General features: G+C 35.6%; 1 protein-coding gene across 9 annotated transcripts in view; it reads right to left on the bottom strand.

The window, feature by feature from the left end:
• LOC150106162 (oxysterol-binding protein-related protein 8-like) overlaps positions 1–18656 on the bottom strand; it is a 387947-nt gene that overhangs the window by 59767 nt on the left and 309524 nt on the right. For all 9 annotated transcript variants that reach the window (XM_090394505.1, XM_090394508.1, XM_090394504.1 and 6 more), the window contains 3 exons: positions 17233–17304; positions 16993–17105; positions 7884–8064 (listed from right to left, as the gene is read on the bottom strand). In XM_090394505.1, coding sequence (XP_090250631.1) covers positions 7884–8064; positions 16993–17105; positions 17233–17304 — 366 coding nt within the window. The remainder of the gene's footprint in view (positions 1–7883; positions 8065–16992; positions 17106–17232; positions 17305–18656) is intronic.

The raw sequence follows: 18656 nt of genomic DNA, 5'->3' as shown, positions 1-18656 counted from the left end.
GCCTAAGTTTGTTTTAAAGCTTTATTCATTTAATTTTATTGAAAAGTAAGAATTAAAAAAAAATTTTTTTTTTTTCATCAGAATTATCGTTGCTATTAGACAATATTCAGCAACATTTGCGAACTGGTGCGAAATCACTTTCATCACCAGAAGAGATAATCAGCGCATCAGATCTGCATGGTAAAGGCAATGGTTCTTCACGAACAGCATTAGCTTCACCCTCATTCTGTGCTGATTTCTTTCTTCTGACAATGTAATCAGTGATTAAACTTTGTGATGATGATTTCACTAATTTTTTATACAGCTTGCGATATCCAGACATGCAGTTCTTCAGCTCACTTTGGAATTTAAAGGCTCGTTGAGAATTTGTGTCATTAACAAGAAAATGATTTTCCAATTTATTGCACAGTTCAAGACCGTCTCGAATTATATTTGCAGTGAGGGGGGGGACATGTTTTTCTTTTGCTTCAGTATCGTTTTCTGGATCTTCAACGATATCTAAAGTAAATCGATATCCAATAATATCATCGTCACTTAAGGCATTATCCACAAGCAATTCGTCTACATCATTCTGACTAAATATATCAAAACCTTCTCCACCAATTTCATGTGCCAAAGTAATGCTTTCAGCTGATAATGTAGATGTTTGCATGGTTGCAACACATCCAAGCCAAGCTGCTTTCCAGACAGGCATTTAAAGTTTGTGGTCTTATTTCAGCGATAGCAGATGCAACATGATTTAAGCAGTCCAAAATAGAACATATTTTCCAAATGTTAGTTACTGTTAATGATTCATTTTCTAGTTTATCCAATATAAATTGAAAAGTGTGCTTAATGTAATATTTTTTAAAAGTAGCAATTATGCCTTGATCTAATGGCTGAATAATGCTTGTTGCATTGTCTGGAAAAAACAATGCCTGCACATTTGGATGTTCTAAATGCAGATGATTTGGTGCATTGCTTCATATATGTTTCCACTTCTGGTACAGAGCAATTATTGAACCATTCAGTAAATACAGCAGTTGTTACTCAGGCCTTGTTATTAGCCATCCAATGTACCGGCAGCTGTTTTAGATCTTTGCCTTTCAGAGCACGTGGTCTTAGAAATTGATTTATTAGAAGGGGTTTTCAACATTTGATCTCCTGATGCATTGCTACAAAGTAACAACGTTACTCGATCTTTGCTTGCTTTAAACCCAATTGCTTTTTTCTAAGACTTTGCGATGTAAGTTCGACTAGGCATTTTCTTCCAAAACAATCCTGTTTCATCAGCGTTAAACATTGATCAGGACAATATCCACCATCTTCAATAATTTTGGCTAACTTCTCTTGAAAATTTTTGGCTGCTTCGTCATCTGTTGCTGCTGCAACCTCGCCTGTAATCTTCACGTTATGAAGTGCATTCCTTTTTAAAAACCTCGTTAACCATCCTTTGCTGGCCGAAAATTCTTTGTCAGCCTAGGAAGCGGAAGTAGATCCAAATGCTTCATCCAGTCATAAAACCGAAGAGCTTTTTCTTTAATTAAATAACCATTTATAGGAATTCTTCTTTGAGTTAATTCTTCAATCCAAATTACAAGCGTTCGTTCCGTGTTTTTCTAATAAAGAATCTCTTGAGTGCGATGATAATTTAGCACTTAGTTTTGTGCCAGAAATGACAGATTTTTTTTATTGCGACTTTATTCTTTTTAATTGCTCTTAATATTACTCACCTAAATTAAAATGTTCACCAATCGCCGTAGATATCTCTCCTTTTGCTAAGCGATCTAAAATTGCAATTTTCATTTAATTGGTGCTTTTTTCCCTCCATTGGGCCAAATTAAATCTTTAAAATAACAATTAGCAAAATTTGACTTTCGATAATAAAAGGACAAACACTTACCCACATGCAAAATGAAACTTCACGAATACTCACTTTATCAGTTTATCTTATATTTACTCACTTTATCTTACACGTTATCACGTTACGCCAGAATGCGCTGCAACATGTTCATTATGTACAATGCCGATGAACGAATTGGTCAACAACACGCAAAATCACGTGCTTTATAGGTAAAATTTTCCGACTGTTATAAAAGTAAAATAGTCACCACTTTAAAAACTACAATGATCATAAAAAAGAAGTTAATTTTCCACCGTGTAATAATAAACAACTCATCCCACAATATGGGTTTCCCAAACTGTGTTCCGCGAGAAGTTTTCCTGGAATTTGTCATTTTAGTTTTCTAAGCATTTTTCATTAATAAATATGTTATAGTGGAAACATTCTGAGGAGAATAATATTCATGAATATGTCGAAAAGCTCAGACCCAGAATGTCTAAATAACATCTGTGTAGCAAATGTTAGTGACCAAGCCATGTATTTTTAAACGTGGATGTATTCAAAGAATTATCATTAATTTTCAGATTGAAACCTTTCAACATCGGGAAAGGGAATGCCGCTGTTTATGACTGTCATAAAAATTGCCTGCAAGCCGATTACAACAATCCTCTGTTCTTAAAACTGAATGAAATAACATTAGTATTGCAAATGTTAGTGACCAATCAGCAAGGTACTACAAAGAAAAATTTTCCACTGAAACTGAAGATCAAGGTAGTCTGTATCTGGTTCTCAGATCTAGTAATACTGAATACTTTCTTTACAAGTTTGTATTTAGGGTGAAAGTGCTTGTTTCGAAACCGTAGTGCTGTGATTTTTTAAAAGTAATATGTCTACAGATTTAAATTTTAATATGACTAAGAGACAAGGACTTTGTTTAATTTTGGTGTTAAGAAATCTCTTATTGAAGGCGTTTGTGACGCAATAGATAGTGATTCATCCACCTCCAGCCAACAAAGCAATCTAGATGTACAAAAGGAGGGGAAAACTATTAGCACACAGGAGAAAAAGTCTGCATTCACTCGTAAATACTTATAATATTATAAATTTTTGGTGATCAGAATGGGATACGTCAATGAAAATCAGCACAAATTAATTTAATGATGCTTGTTAAATTGGTGTTTAATTAATTATGAATTAATTAATACATTACAAAATAACCAAGGTGTTCCATGAAAATTTCAGGATTTGTGAAGTGTTCCGTCGTAGGAAAAGTTTGGGAAACGCTAGATTACCCTGTTACCGGAATGGATTCTCCTTCTGTTGACATGCGCAGAAGTGTCGAAAGGTGTTGTATCTGTGGGTGTACTATACATTAGTTTTGAAGTTATGCCCCACATAACTTCAAATCCGCATAAAAAGAGACCCGAGTGTATATATAAACTTTGATATATATATACATGATATATCAAAATTATTAACTCTGTCATAATAAATTTAGTTTAATCCTTTATCCAAGTGTAAGCAAATAAAGTCTGCACCTGAAGTATCTTCAGGACTGAGGCATCTCATGGTAAAGGTGGACCAAGCTCTCATCACTATTTGTCTTAGTATCTCCCATAATGCAAAGCACCTCTCCTTGCAGACATGTATAATGCTATGCATTAAGGGAAGGTCCATTACCCAGATCGGTTTCAACCTTTATTGAGGTCTTGTCAGTGGGAGCCAGATCCAGAGGTGATACTAAGGTGGAAGCACCTTATTATCACCACCTTTCCCATGAGATGCCTCAGTCCTGAAGATACTTCAGGCACAAACTTTGTTTGCTTACACTTGGATATAGGATTAAATTAAATTTATTATTATTATTTTTTATTATTATTATGGGTATCTCCATGGAGTCAGTAGACTCATCGCAGGAGACCCAAACTAGCAAAACAAAACAAAACAATATCTGTCATATCTCTTCTTGAATTCATTTACAGACGAAGAACTCACAACTAAGTCAGGCAGTGAATTCCACTCATTCACCACCCTCCAGGCAAAAAACCTTGTTCTCATACCCTTGTTAACCACACTCTTCTTTAATTTCCAGGGATAACCTCTTGTTCTTCCATCACTACCACACAGCTGAAACATTTCCCCTGCATCAATCCTATAAAAACCTTTCAGTAATTTAAATTTTTCTATCAAATTTCCTCTTCTCCACCTATCAACCAACATCTGCAAGAAAGGAGTAACAAAAGTGGAAAAAAATGGATGGAGATGGTCAGCTAACAAGTCCCTATAGTGTTCACCATTCAGTGTTTATGGGATGATAACATCCAACATCTTTAAGTCTGTCCTGAATACAGATAATGTTTAAAATAAATCAAATGTCTCCTAAAAAATCAGGAAATTGAAAGAAAAAAAAAAACACTGATATACTTAGGGATAAAAATTCAGTTGTATCTAAAATCAGGAACAAACATGAAATCTCCCCCCCCCCCCAAAAAAAGAGAAAGGAGCAACACAAGAGGATACCTTATCACCTAAACTATTCAATAGCATACTGAAACAAATATTTTAAAAATCAGGAATGGAATGGAAAACCAGAGGAATTATAGTAAACAGTAAAGATCAAAATCGCCCGTGATTTGCTGATTCCCTTTATAGGCAACTTAAAGCCTTACAAACTGATTGTTTTTGTCCTTGTTTGTATTTAATCCTTTCGTCTAATTGCTTAACAGTAAATCGTAAATTCAGTAAATCAATCCAAATAATGTATAATAAATGTAAAGTATAGATGAAAAACTGAGACATTCAGTATAACTGATTGAGGTCCTAGCAGCAAAATGAAGAAAACATTCACTAATTCAGTTAGGATGCATAGAGTGAAGTTATCTGTAAGCTGGACTCAGGAAACTAAACAGGCAGTCAAGGAAAAGAAAGCATGCCGCAACTTTCTAGTAAGTGGACCAATGCTCTGAGAGAATACAGAGAAATGTAAGTTAAGCTGTGTGTAAAAAGTAGCTGAACAGTCATGGAAAATATATCAGGAAGATGACAAAATCATCTGTCCATCCACCATTGAAAAATTTTAGAACTGGAGAAAGAAAGATTACTGTAAAAGGAATCAGATATAATAGTGACATGGAAACAAATGAAATATTCTGGATATTTGGAGTAAATTACTCTAAAAGACTGTGCAATAAAACAAGCAGTAACAGAACAAACACCAGTAAAAAATATTCAAGAGGAATAGAGGAATGGAATCAGGAGTACATATTAATACTTGTGGTAGAAAAAGCTATCCCAAACCTGGAATGTGGAAAGACAGCTGGTGCGGTTGATATTTGACAAGAAATTATTAATTATGGAAATACAGTGGCTACAATGCATTAAATGCAGCGCCTCTGTAGCGCAATTGGAAGAACGATGGTACATTGCGCCCTTCGATTGGAAAAGACCCGAGTTCGATTCCCATCATGATGGAAGGAATCTTTATATGGACTTTTTCAATTGAAGGTGAGTTAGCCGATCTCATACAGAGGTAGCAGGGTTTTTTCTCCAGGAAACTCGGGTTTTTCATCCCGCATACAGACAAATCGGCTCTTCAGAACACACACAATTTACAGACAAAAATATACTTGTGGGGGGTTTGCGGTAGATGGCACTGATGTAGTAGAGGTTCGGTAGTAGTGGAGACGGAGAGTTGTACAGTAGGTGTCCTCCCGCGATGAGTCTTCTGACTCTTGGAGGTGTCACGAATAATAATAATAAATGCCTGTCAGAATGTTAAAATCTGAATAATTGGAGGAGAGCTCTCATAGTACCCATTAATAAAATTGGAAATAAAACTAAATGTGGAGAATTACAGAGGCATTTGCCTGTTGAGTGTTCAAGGTAAGATTGATACAAGCATATTTGAGAATTGCCTAAGAAAAACTGTTGAAGGGAAATCTAGAGAGGAATAAACTGAGTTCAAGAAAAACAGGAGTTGTCAGGATCAGTTCTTCACTTTGAAACATAGCTGAGAAATCATTGAAACATAAAAAAAGATCTGTATTTAAGTTTTCTAGATGTAGAAAATGCATTCAACAAAGTGAAAACAGAAAAGCTGTTCAGACTGCTACAATTATGTGGGCAAATGGAACATTTCAAAAAGTAATGCATAGTTTATATTAAGTTGCAAGCCAGCAGTTAGTATTGAAGGAGGCACAGGAAGATAATTTGATATAAAATTAGATGTAGCACAAGGATTCACTATGTTCACTGACCTATATGGATCACATTAAGAAACAAAGTGCCATTAGACCTGATATAAAAATGTGAAATATCAAATTTAGCTCTCTGCTTTATGCTGATAATACAAATCTGAAGGATTCCCTCTCAGAATATGTCCAATTCAGTTTCCCTTGCTTCTTTTTATCCTCCTTAACAGACTTCTTCTTCTACTCTTTTTAAGTTATTTTTTCTGTCCATTTGATTTTTTCCATCCTTTTCCAAATCCACATCTCAAAGCTTTCCAAAATCTGAATTTCTTCTTTCTTCAATGTCCAAGTTTCAGCTGCATAGAGGGCAACACTCCACACATAACATTTTATTAGTCTTTTCTTTAGGTTTCTATCCATTTTACTTCTGAATAAATTCCATTTTCTATTCAACGCATCTCTTCCCATCGCTATTCTTGCTTTCATGTCACTTTTACATCTTCCATCACTGCTAATAACACTTCCTAGATATTTAAATGTCTTTACTTGATTCAATTTTTCCCCATTTATTCTGATATACATATTTGCCTTTTTCCTTGCTATTTTTATTACCTATGTTTTTCTGATGTTAATTTTCATTCCATAATTGATACAGGATTCCAGTAATCTGTTCAACAGATGGTGTAGTCCTGTTTCAGTATTTGATAATAATAATGCCTTGTCATCTGCAAATCTTATTGCAAATATCTGTCTACCTCTAATCTTTATTCCTTCTTCCAAATTCTCCAGTGCTTCTTTTAACATTGCTTAGGAATACATGTTAAACAAAATTGGTGATGTGATGATACCTGGTACAAAACTGCCATAGATTTATAGTGCATTGGTATGGTATTATATGGTATTATAAATGTCTGCAAGGAGGTGCTTTGCATTATTGGAGATACTAAGACAAGTAGTGATGAGAGCTTGGTCCACCTTTACCATGAGTTGCCTCAGTCCCAGTGGTGGCTGGTGAAAATTTTAAGTGGGGGTACTGCATATACAAAATAAAAAAATTAAAAAAAAATCTTTTTTCCTAATCAGAATCCAATTTATTAATAAATAAATTTACATATTAGAAAATTGCTTTATTAAAAATATTTCACCCTCACCACAAACAAAACACCAATAATAAAAGTTTCGTATCTCACAGAAATAACGTGCGCATGCATACAATTTATCTGTAAGTGACACTGCCCAAACGAGCAGTGTCGAAATCATTTGTAATGTGCAATCACAAACGCAAACGAATATCGGAGAGTCTAGCTGCAATTATCATGTTCAGCCAATTCTGACACTGCATTAGATCGCAGTGCATTTGTTTCGTAATCTAAAGCATTAATTGAACAATTCCAATTATTAACTACTCAATCAATGTCAAAACATAAGCTGTAACCTTTAACATGTTGTATTGCATTTATATAATGTTGTAAGCATTGTTATTATTTATAAACACAAACAAAATTTAATTTTTTCATTTTTTCCTTGGGGGTGCTGCGGTGTTGCAGTGCTTATGTACGAGCCACCACTGCTCAGTCCTGAAGATACTTCAGGTGCAAACTTTGTTTGCTTACACTTGGATAAAGGATTAAACTAAATTTATTACAGTCTAACCAAGTGGGAAAAAACCTCCTACAAAAAAAAAAATTGTAATTCAAGTCTTAAGTTTAACTAATTTTGCCATAATAATCTAAAAATTACTCAAGGATTGTTAGCTTCTTACATTCCAATTAAAAAGCTAAACACAAATATCAATAATTTCTGATTGAGATAGATCATTGCTAGAATATATGGTAAAATTTAATATTCATATTAGAAGCTTAGAAACTTACTTGTTCTGCAATGTAGAATGTTCTACTATCCGTATTTGGATGTTTCCAATAACACCGAAACACTTCCCCTAGAATTGGATTATAGGGTTTCTTTAGACCTTTTGGCTTCTTGTAAAAGCCAGAGAGATACCATTTAACCACAGTTTTCATTCTAGTAAAAGGATCATCTTCCAAAACTGCTCTGCAAAAATAAAGTTACCAGTTTCATATCAAACCCTTCATAAAAGAGTCATTTTAAGTCTGAAATCAAAACATTTACACGAAGAGCACGCAAGCTTATACAAAAAGAGCGCTTCTGTACACATAAGCTAAAGTTATTTGTTTTCCTAACTTTTGATTAATGGAAAAATGAGAGATTAATTGCCAGATTTTTCCTGAGAAGCTTATATTTAGAATGCCAGTTGGACACTGGGCATTGATGTAAACAGTGGGGAGAGAGAGAGAGAGAACAGTATACGGACAGTGAGCAAAGGATCAAAATATGGTGAAATAAGATGATAATTAAAGATATGGCATAAAAGAGAAAATGAAGTTTGCTTTCACTTTTATTTATTTATGCTTATGGCTACATGAAACTGGTAAGTGAAGAGTACAATCACAATTTCCAGAAACAAACATAAAAGGCACAACCAGCTTTCCAAGTCTTTCCTTTTTTTTTTTTTTTTTAAATAAAGCAAAAGTAACTTGTCATAATCAAGCCAGGGGCAATTATCGTCCTACTGTAACAGGTATGACAAGGCTGCATGTTCTCACAACACTTCACAACATAAATGTAGCTGTATCCTAGGTTTAATTAGAGAGCAGTTGTGTCTTATGTCAGAAAACTTGATAGAGGGGGGGGGGCCCATTTCACATTACATCATCTTCTAACATGAGGAGGAGTTCTGTTGATACCATGACGAGGACTGTGAGAGTGACTACGAGAATAACGTCTTTGTGGTGAGACGGGATCATGATCTTCTGTTTCCTCCATAACCACCGCCACATCAACTACAGGTCAAGGTCCAGGCTAGAAAGCCAATTTAAAGCCCATCCATCACTTTGTGGATGTCCCATAGGCCACCACCATGAAATCGGTGCCTTGGGCAGTCATACATAATATGAGTAATAGTCTGAGCCACGAGAAAACAATCACAATAAGGGTGATCTGACAGCCCCCATTTATGTAGAAGGTAGCCACATCTGCCCTGACTAGTTCTGATCCTGTTTATTGATGACCAAATCTTCCTAGGAAGATCAAAACCAGGTTGCGGAGCACAGAGATCTTCTACCAGGAAGCCGTTTGTTCGTAGACTGTTGGAGCAGTGTTTTCTCCATATGTCAGATATTGAAGGCAGTGCAGCTGAAGAATTCATCCATGGACCAGAGAGACTTTCTAGATTTGAGGCATAGACTAGGTGGGTTTATGAGAGTCTGATGGAGGGGCAGGAGTGGGTTGCTCACTGCTTTATTAAATTCCTTAATCGAGGCTTGTCTTCTCCGTATGTGTGGTGAGCATTGTTAGATAGAACAGCCAGGAGAGAGGGGTGCTTCTCACTGTCCCACTCATTGTGCGCATGATAGAGTTTAGCTGGGTGTCTATAATGTTAGTGTGTGTGTATGTACTTCTTTCCCAGATAGGGGCACAATATTCTGCTGCAGAGAATGCGAGGGCTAGTGCAGACGACCTTAGAACTTCTGCACCACAACCCCAGGTTGTTCCAGCAAGCCTTGAAATGATATTATTTCTGGTTTTCATTTTATTGGAGAGGTTGATGATGTGCCTTTTATAGGTTAGACTTCTGTCCAGGCTCACCCCAAGGTATTTTGGGTGAGGTTTGTGTTCTACCATTTTTCCTCAGAAAGAGAGGTTGAGTTCTCGATTCGCCTCTGCATTGTACAGGTGGAATACTGAGGACACTGTTTTCATTGGATTTGGCTTCAAGTACCACTGCTTAAAATACTCTTCCAGGGGTTCAGGTCTGCATTCAAGGTTGATTCTAGGTTGGTAAAGGAGGTGGATTAATGTAAGATCGCTAGATCATACACGTAGATCTTCATGTTGGAGGCTTAATGGATTTTTTACAACACTCAAAAAGAATTAAAATAGACTTTAATACTTCCTATATTTCGTCCTAGTCACCAGGACATCTACGGGGATTACAAAAAAATTAATGCAACATATGCACAAATAACAAACAATACTAAGCCCAACCACGTGGGTGACACTAAAGTCCTATCTAGGTAGAGCGTCCTCTAAGGGCAGTAGTAGGTGGCCTGGAATGTAAGGTGGGAACTCTGGTGATGAGTGTTTCCCAAATCTTTGGAAGCTTAATGCAACCATATTTATTGAGATTTGGTTGGTTTTTGAGAGCTGCTGCTGCTACTTCTAAGAAAAGTCTCTCTTTCTTGAATTTGCTGTGGTGGAGCATGGTGGTTTTCTTCCATGATACTCTGTGGGTGGTGTCCAAAACATGGTCGGCCAAGCCTGAATGGCCATAGTTGTGTTTGAAGATGTATGACTTGTGTTCCTCTAGACGGATGGATGCTGATCTACCTGTCTGTCCAAAGTACGCCAGCTTACAGGAACAGGGTACTTTGTAAACTCCAGGCAGATAGAGAGGAGGGAGCTGATCTTTCGTAGAATGGAAAAGGGTAGCCAGTTTGCGGTGGGGCTTATATGCTGTGTGTAGACAGCATATAAGCCCCACCGCAAACTGGCTACCCTAGATAGGACTTTAGTGTCACCCACGTGGTTGGGCTTAGTATTGTTTGTTATTTGTGCATATGTTACATTAATTTTTTTTGTAATCCCCGTAGATGTCCTAGTGACTAGGACGAAATATAGGAAGTATTAAAGTCTATTTTAATTCTTTTTGAGTGTTGAAAAAAATCCATTAAGCCTCCAACATGATGTCCTCACAGCACTTAAGCCTCTACACACGCATACACGTAGATGTTAAAAAGTATAGGGGATAACAAAGAGTCCTGAGGAAGACCGTTGTGAAGGAATCTGGGCTTGCTCTTTTTTCATATACTTGCTTGACCTGGTATGAGATAGATCATACACGTAGATGTTAAAAAGTATAGGGGATAACAAAGAGTCCTGAGGAAGACCGTTGTGAAGGAATCTGGGCCTGCTCTTTTTTCATATACTTGCTTGATCTGGTATGAGATAGATCATACACGTAGATGTTAAAAAGTATAGGGGATAACAAAGAGTCCTGAGGAAGACCGTTGTGAAGGAATCTGGGCCTGCTCTTTTTTCCACCAATATGGACCCGGATCTTTCTGTTTGAGAGAATAGAATCAAAAAGTTGTAAAGTTTTTTTACACTTTATAATATTTCCTAGTTTTAGGAGGAGTGCCGTGATCCAGACAGCGTCATAAGCAGATGTTAAGTCAATGAAAGTGGCTCCAGATTTAAGTTTCTTCTGGAAGCCTGCTTCAATTTGAGTTGTCAGGGCCAGGACTCTTTTAAGGAGAATTCTTTCAAAGAGCTTAATGGTGGTGCAAAGCAAGGAGATAGGTCAAAGGTTTTTCACACCATTTGGATCTTTCCCTGGTTTGGGCACGGCAATTATTTTGGTTTCCTGCCACAGCTTTGGTAGTTTACCAATCATGATGATTTCTGAGAAAAGAGCAGCCAGTCTTGACTTGACTAAAACATCTTGGTCAACATGTTTGGCCATGTTGACCAAGATGTTTTAGGAACTCAGGGAGTATACCACCCACTCCTGCAGCTTTGCTTTCACTAATATTCTAGTAATTTAACTTTTATGCAGCATAAAGAACTGTTGTCTACATGTAGTTTAAATAAATATGGCTGTGTTTAACTTTCTAAGATTTGCGGAGCTTTCTTAGGCCTCCTGCCCACCAGACAAAGTAAGTTAAGCACCCATAGATAGAGAACACTCTTCTTAGGACTTTAGGATTCTAGCCTAACATCACCCACTCTGTGTTTTTGTATGTTGTACTACAATTATTATGTATCTTTGATGCCTCTTTGACAGCTAATGATGATGATGATGATGATTTTAATGGTACAAGACAGCAAAGGTCATACTGCACCATATCAAAGGTTATAGCAGTACACAAGGTAAGATAATCACAACCATCCAAGCAGGATTTGAACCTGTAACTTGTTTGTTGGAGCAAGTATACTAGTCACTCTCTGTGACAGATGAAATATTGGAACTATTAAACCTGTGTTTGATCATTTCTTTGTGCTGTTTTCATTCCTTTAAGCTTAATGAGCTTAAACCAGAACCTAAACCTTAATACATGTTGGGCTTGGCATATCCTTGAAGGGCATCACCTGTCATACACATAAGAGAGAAAAGATGACAGAAACCAGAGGACCTATTCTAGAAGTTGGAGCAACAGCAACCATTTAGGCTCCAATAAGCAAGGCAGTGGTATTTTGCTAGGGCAATGAAAGTTACCTACTACCTAGATTCTAGCTGGCATTTCTTTGAAATTATTACAATATTAGGAACCTGCTTTTGAAGTGACTTAGGTAGGTAAGTATACTTGGACACAGTGAGGCTTGTAGTTCGATCCTGTGCCAGATAAACTAAATTTGAGCCTGGCATGACAAGAAAGTTAATCACTGCACTATGTTAAGCAAGATGACTTGATTGTCAAGGCTGAGTATACCTAGAATATTAAGGGTTTGGTGAAATTGATGTTTTGAGAGAAGTTTATTCCAAAACATGCACATTACACTCTGAAGGAATTTTATGTACTCCATAAGACTTGATTCTCAGCTACGGTCATGAACTTTACAAATCAGTAGTGTTTGTGCTATTTCCAGAATTTATAATGCCGACTAGCAATTCCCAAGGACTGTCACCAGTCATATTGCAAGAAAAAGTTTATCAATTTGTTTCTTCATATTAATATCAACACGTGGGAAGTAGGGAGAACACTGGTTCCTCAAAATGACAAAGAGAATCAACTGAATTTCTATCTTTTGGTATGTTTTTTCCATTGCAAATTCAGTATCAGGCATGAATCTGAAAACGAAAAATTTCTAAAGAAATTTCCAGTGTTACAATAGCATCTTTTAATGATATATAAAGAGGAAAGAAGTTATACATGAATTCATTTTCAAAGAGGCAGATGTTTTTGATTTTATAAATGTCAGCTTGTTTATATACAAAATGCCACTAAAACCTACAACACAACAGAATCATTCTTTCTGTTTTCCTAATCATTTAAACTGTGCATGTGGTTAAATGATTAGGAATAACAGAAGAATCTGTTAGTGTTTCATGAAGAGCTGGGGGGGGGGATTCATTGGATTTAATTAATGCCTTTCCACATTCATTTTCCATACAAAAAGTGGTCCAAAGAAGAGAGTAACAGAACATCCAGAAGCAAGTATCTGGAAGACATCATCTATAAAATCAATTTTATTTACTTTTAAATACCATCAAGCATTCTAAGTTAATTTTGGTTGCACTACTCTAAATATGAGAACAATATTCTAAAGTGGAGCTGATTTGGGATTTATAAGTAATAAGTTGTGAAGGAGAGAAGTAGTGTTTTAAAAAATAAAATAAAAAATCAACTATTATGGAGGCTGAGAAGGTTATGGATAAGATATATTCATATTAGAATAGGCTAGGTGCAAACATCAGTCCAAGAAGAGAAAACTGATTTTGACTAGAATCTGATTATTATTAATAATAGCAAGGGGGATTAATCATTTCTTGGAAAGAGTCTCTTCATATACATACTTAGGTCATCTCATTGATCTAAATTGTGGACTCCAAAAGGAAATAAATAGGAGAGTTCAACTTGCCTGGAGTGCATTCAGAAAATTGAAAACAATTTTTCAAAACAATGATGTCCCACTCTGTTTAAAAAGGAAGACATTTAACCAGTGTATACTTCCAGTCATCACATATGGTTGTGAAACTTGGTCACTAACAAAAGCACTGGCAAATAAACTAACAACAACTCAAAGAAAAATGGAGAGGTTGATGCTAGGCATCACATTAAAAGATAAGAAGCAAAACACCTCGATAAGAAGCCAGACTCATATCACTGACATCATTCTTCACCATAAGCGACTAAAATGGAAATGGGCCGGACATATATCCAGAAGAGAAGATGAGCGATGGACCACCATACTAACGAACTGGATTCCAAAAGAAGGGAAACGAGGCTGAGGAAGTCCTAAAAGAAGGCGGAGTGATGAATTGTCAAATTTTGTTGGGGAAAATTGGTCAACCATTGCCAAGAACAGGAAAAGGTGGAAAGAACTGGAAGAGGCCTTCATCCAGCAGTGGGCAGAAAATGGCTGAAGAAGAAGAAGAAGAGAGGGATTGAAATAAGATCTTTCTTCCAAAAAATAAGATGTGTTTTAATAGCATCGAAATTCATTAGATTATCTTCACTCCACTTGAGAAAGGTTAAGAGTGGTTAAAATATTGGTTATAGAAGTTCTTGAAGCTTGGATCATTCAAATACTATGTAGGTCCTTGAATGAAGAAGAGAAACTGAGTTTAATGTCATTAGCAAAATTATGGATAGGATTTTCAGGTTAGTAAGAGAAGAACAGATAGTGTGAATGAGAGCAAAGCTCTTTGAGGTATCTCATCACTGATACAGAAATCTGATGACAGGAAACTACTCACCATGATGAACAACGAACAAAGAGAGAGAAAGAGACTAGCAATCCAGTCACAAAGGACAGCTTGATGACAGACTCAAATGTCTTGGAAATATAAAGAGAAACCACATACGTTTCTTCTAAATTTTTGTGTCCAAGGATGGGCAAGGTTAGCTAGGAAATCTGCTATAGAATGAAAGCGATAAAATCCACAATGATTATCATTAATCTGAGTTGCCTAGTAGTGAAGAAATAGCCATTAAGAACTGACTACTTCATTACTTTTGAGAGTACTGAGGTGATGGCAAAGCGACAATGTCTAATGGCTGACTTATTTCCCTTTTTTTAAACATAGGCTAGATAAAGCCTTTCTTCCATGCAGGTAGTTAGTTACATACAAGATGAGTATGACAGCTTTTATACAGGATGGATTCTAGATCACAAGTTTTTAGCACAACTGGAGGGATACTAACTGGACCATGAAATTTATTAGCATCGAGATACACTGAAATCTTTTCTATGTCCTTCTGGCAAAAGATCAGGATGCATGCCGTGGACAGTTCATGGTACTCTGAGAGATTTACCCTGGTCATTAAGACAAGAGTTGTAGTTAAAGACTGATGCCATGAGGTGTGTCTTACCTTTAAGAAGGAATCTTAAAAAAGATTCTCCTCTCCAGACAATATCCCATAACTTTGCTTAAAATTTTGACTTCACAATTAACAGCCATCTTATTATTATTATTTGACACCTCCAGGGAGTCCAAAGACTCATCGAGGGAGAGTGTGCCAACAGCATCGAACGATTGGTCCCCTTCCAACTACTAACCACGCTCAAACCTACTTAACTGAGCCATTAGTAGCAGAGGCTCTACCAATCGACCAACCTTTGCCGGCAAAGGTTGGTCGATTGGTAGTCTATAATGCCTATTCAAGCAGTAATCATTTGAAATTCACCCAAATGCTAAAGAAGTGGGCCTACATACAATGAATCCTAAAAAGGGTGAGAGGCCAGCCATTTGAATTATTGTCCCATTACTCTAACCTCAATCTTCTCTAAAACAGTGGAGTAGATCATCAATAGCCAACTTCATCACCCATATGAATTCTGCCATTCTTATTCCATGCAGATCTAGTTAGATTACCCCTACGGACACAAACCATGGAAACATTTGGGAAAACTGATGTGTTGGGCCATTTGATCAGGTTCAACTATAGGGACTTCCTTACCAAGCCATATGGTCTGCTTTCATTCCTCTGTAAGTGGAAAATCAAATTCCTTTCTGGTCATTCATTACATGTCATGGTGGATAGTTTCCTCTCTTTAGATTTCCCTCTCAGTGAGATAAAGTACCCCAAGTCTGTGTTCTCATTAGCACTCTTTGCCTACACATTAACTCTTACTCATCACAAATCTCATCCCGTAGATCTGATCATGACATCTTATTGACAAATCTTGCAATGCTTGAATTCAAGCTTCATCTTTCATCAACAATTATTTAAACATTGATCCTTCTCCCTTCCATTCTCCATTGGGGTAAGAATAATCTAGTGAACTTCAAATGCTACAACACAGATTTATTTTATTTCTTGTAAGAAATCTCATTTCATTCCCCCTCATATTTAGGGGGAATGAAATGAGAAAAAAATTGAAAAATTACAATTTTTCAAGATTACAATCAAATATCGATACTTTCCTTCTTTCTCATTTACTGTAAAATGTTTTATTATACCTCAGTTCCAATAACAATTATATTCTTTTGTACTTATCTTAACTTAATTAAGTTAAAAACTTCCTCTCATTCATCCAACCTTAAAATACCATCCTTTAGAGCTGTGCAGCAAAAAAATCTCCCTTGATGATTCCAGAAGATGGCAATTTGTAACTGATAATTCCTTACTTACAAATTTCCTTCAATCATTTTCTACATTGTCTTTTCCCTAGGTATTTTTTATGCTCAATGCTTGCAACCTAATCATCATAATTTCTACTTTCCTCTAAACAAGCAAAAACAACAGCTACTAGTCAATATCCACACACAGTTCAGCTTGAAAATATCAAACCAACTTTAAACCTTATGTTTCATCTACCCATACCATGATTTCACAGGAAGATGATCTATTCCTTCTCCCTGACCATTTGACACATGGTACTGTTGTGCTAATCCCCCCCCCCCCCAAAAAAAAAACTTATATGACTGGACAATAATAAAACTTAATAATTCTTAGCAAAAGTTAATATGAAATTTTATGGCTGCATTTATCAGTACAAGTACAAATACAGCTGAAATCTAAAGGATTTCATTGTATGGTAGCCATTTTGATATTTTACTGTTAAAATTAATTATTTTTAAACTTAGAATTAAACAACATACTATAATCTGTTGCTAAAAAAATTACAATTTTTAAAGATTACAATCAAATATTGATACTTTCCTTCTTTCTCGTTTACTGTAAAATGTTTTATTATACCTCAGTTCCAATAACAATTATATTCTTTTGTACTTACCTGGAAAGTATATCAGAATGATAGTAATAATCTGAGAGTTTGTCAAGAAATGACCTGGGTTCCAAAATAAATGTCGGTAAAACAACTTTGGACAAATCCATTCCTGGCCTAACCTAGCAACAAAAACAATAGAGGTTTATTAAACTAAGATGATAAAAACATATCCGTTGCTAATAGCAACAAAAATGAATATATATTTCATAATATTGTGATAAAAAAAATAACTTAAGAAAAAAATACCTGTTTAACAAGGCTCCATATAAGACTCTTATTTTCATCTGCTACCTCCTCTGTTTGACCAGCATCACCAGCCTTAGGAGAAAAAAAAAAAATGCTAAAAAGGCAAGTCATTAGTTATCAAATGAATCATTTTATAGGTGGGAAAGTTCAAATTTGAAACAACCACTGAAAAGAAAAATGAGAAAATGTAGCTTTAAAGATGTTGAAAAAACTAGATATATAAGTTCAAGATAAAGGAGTGAGAGGTTAAATTTATTTGAAAAGTTAATATCCACACACAATGTGTTTCAAAAAAAAAAAATCAATTGTGATTTTTTTTTTTTGAAACACATTTGAATATTATTGTAAAGTGCAAAATAAATGACACAATTTCTTATTTATAAAAAAAAGACAACACGCAAGTTCCTTAGGTTATCCTTAACCGTGGGTGCATGTTTTACAATTTGCAGACATATCAAATAGCAGTTTAAGATTTTCTTGTTTCCTTTCAGAAAGATCAAATATGACACTGAAAAGGATGTTGTAAAACAAGAATAGGTAAAAAAACAAGACAGATAGACTAGCTTTAATTTTAACAAGTATTATTACAGAACCACTGGAAATCATAAGAGTCCAAAGTTAAGATGTGAAGAAGGTTTGGTATTGCTTTATTATGTGTAATTATATCAGTTATTTTATTTTGAAAGAAGTTTTCTTAATCAATTTTAGAAGAAAGTTTGCAACTACCAAAAACTCTAGTAAAAAAGGAAATGAGATTTTAATGCAAAATAATCATATGCATTATTCTTAAACAACTTCAGCACACACTGATTAGGAAACAAAACTAAAGAATAGGAATTTTTTAAATCCCAATGATAAGTTTCATTACTGTAAGTTCTAGTAACACAATCATTGCTAGTATATTATTACAAACAAAATTTAAAATAATACTCAAAATGAATAGAAATATCTGACATTCATTATAATGAAAAGGAAATACCAGGCTTCAGAATTAATGGTAGTAGTGGGCACAAATGACTTAGGAGAAGAAGAATGTTGATAGAAACTTGAAGTTGTTGCAGCAGGTAAAGAAGAATAGTGTTGTTGGGAAAGTCGTAGCCGTGTTGCCCAGATATGATAACAGTGAATTGTGAAGGAGAGCAGGGATAATGAATAGTAACCTGGCTGAGTTGCGTGAGACAAAAGGGGATCAATTTGTAAATCTGTGGATTGAATTTGAAGGGAAGTTCAAATGGTATAAAGCTGATGGATTACATTTGAATGGGTTTGGTGTTGGGCATTTAGAAAGGCTACTGTTTTCTGAGAAGGCACAGAGTCAAGAAGATAATGTAGCAAATGATCAGTCTACCTGTGAAAAAGGATAGCACAAATCAACAGATTGTACAGCAGGAGAAAGATGGATATGAGGTTCAAGATGTGGTTGC

This window comes from Typopeltis vanoorti, chromosome 6 (genome assembly GCF_054136105.1).
Source record: "Typopeltis vanoorti isolate ZY-2024b chromosome 6, IOZ_Tvanoo_1.0, whole genome shotgun sequence".
Lineage (NCBI taxonomy): Eukaryota > Metazoa > Arthropoda > Arachnida > Uropygi > Thelyphonidae > Typopeltis > Typopeltis vanoorti.
The sequence above is the reverse complement of the archived record's forward strand: the minus strand, read 5'-3'. Positions and strand labels throughout refer to the sequence as shown.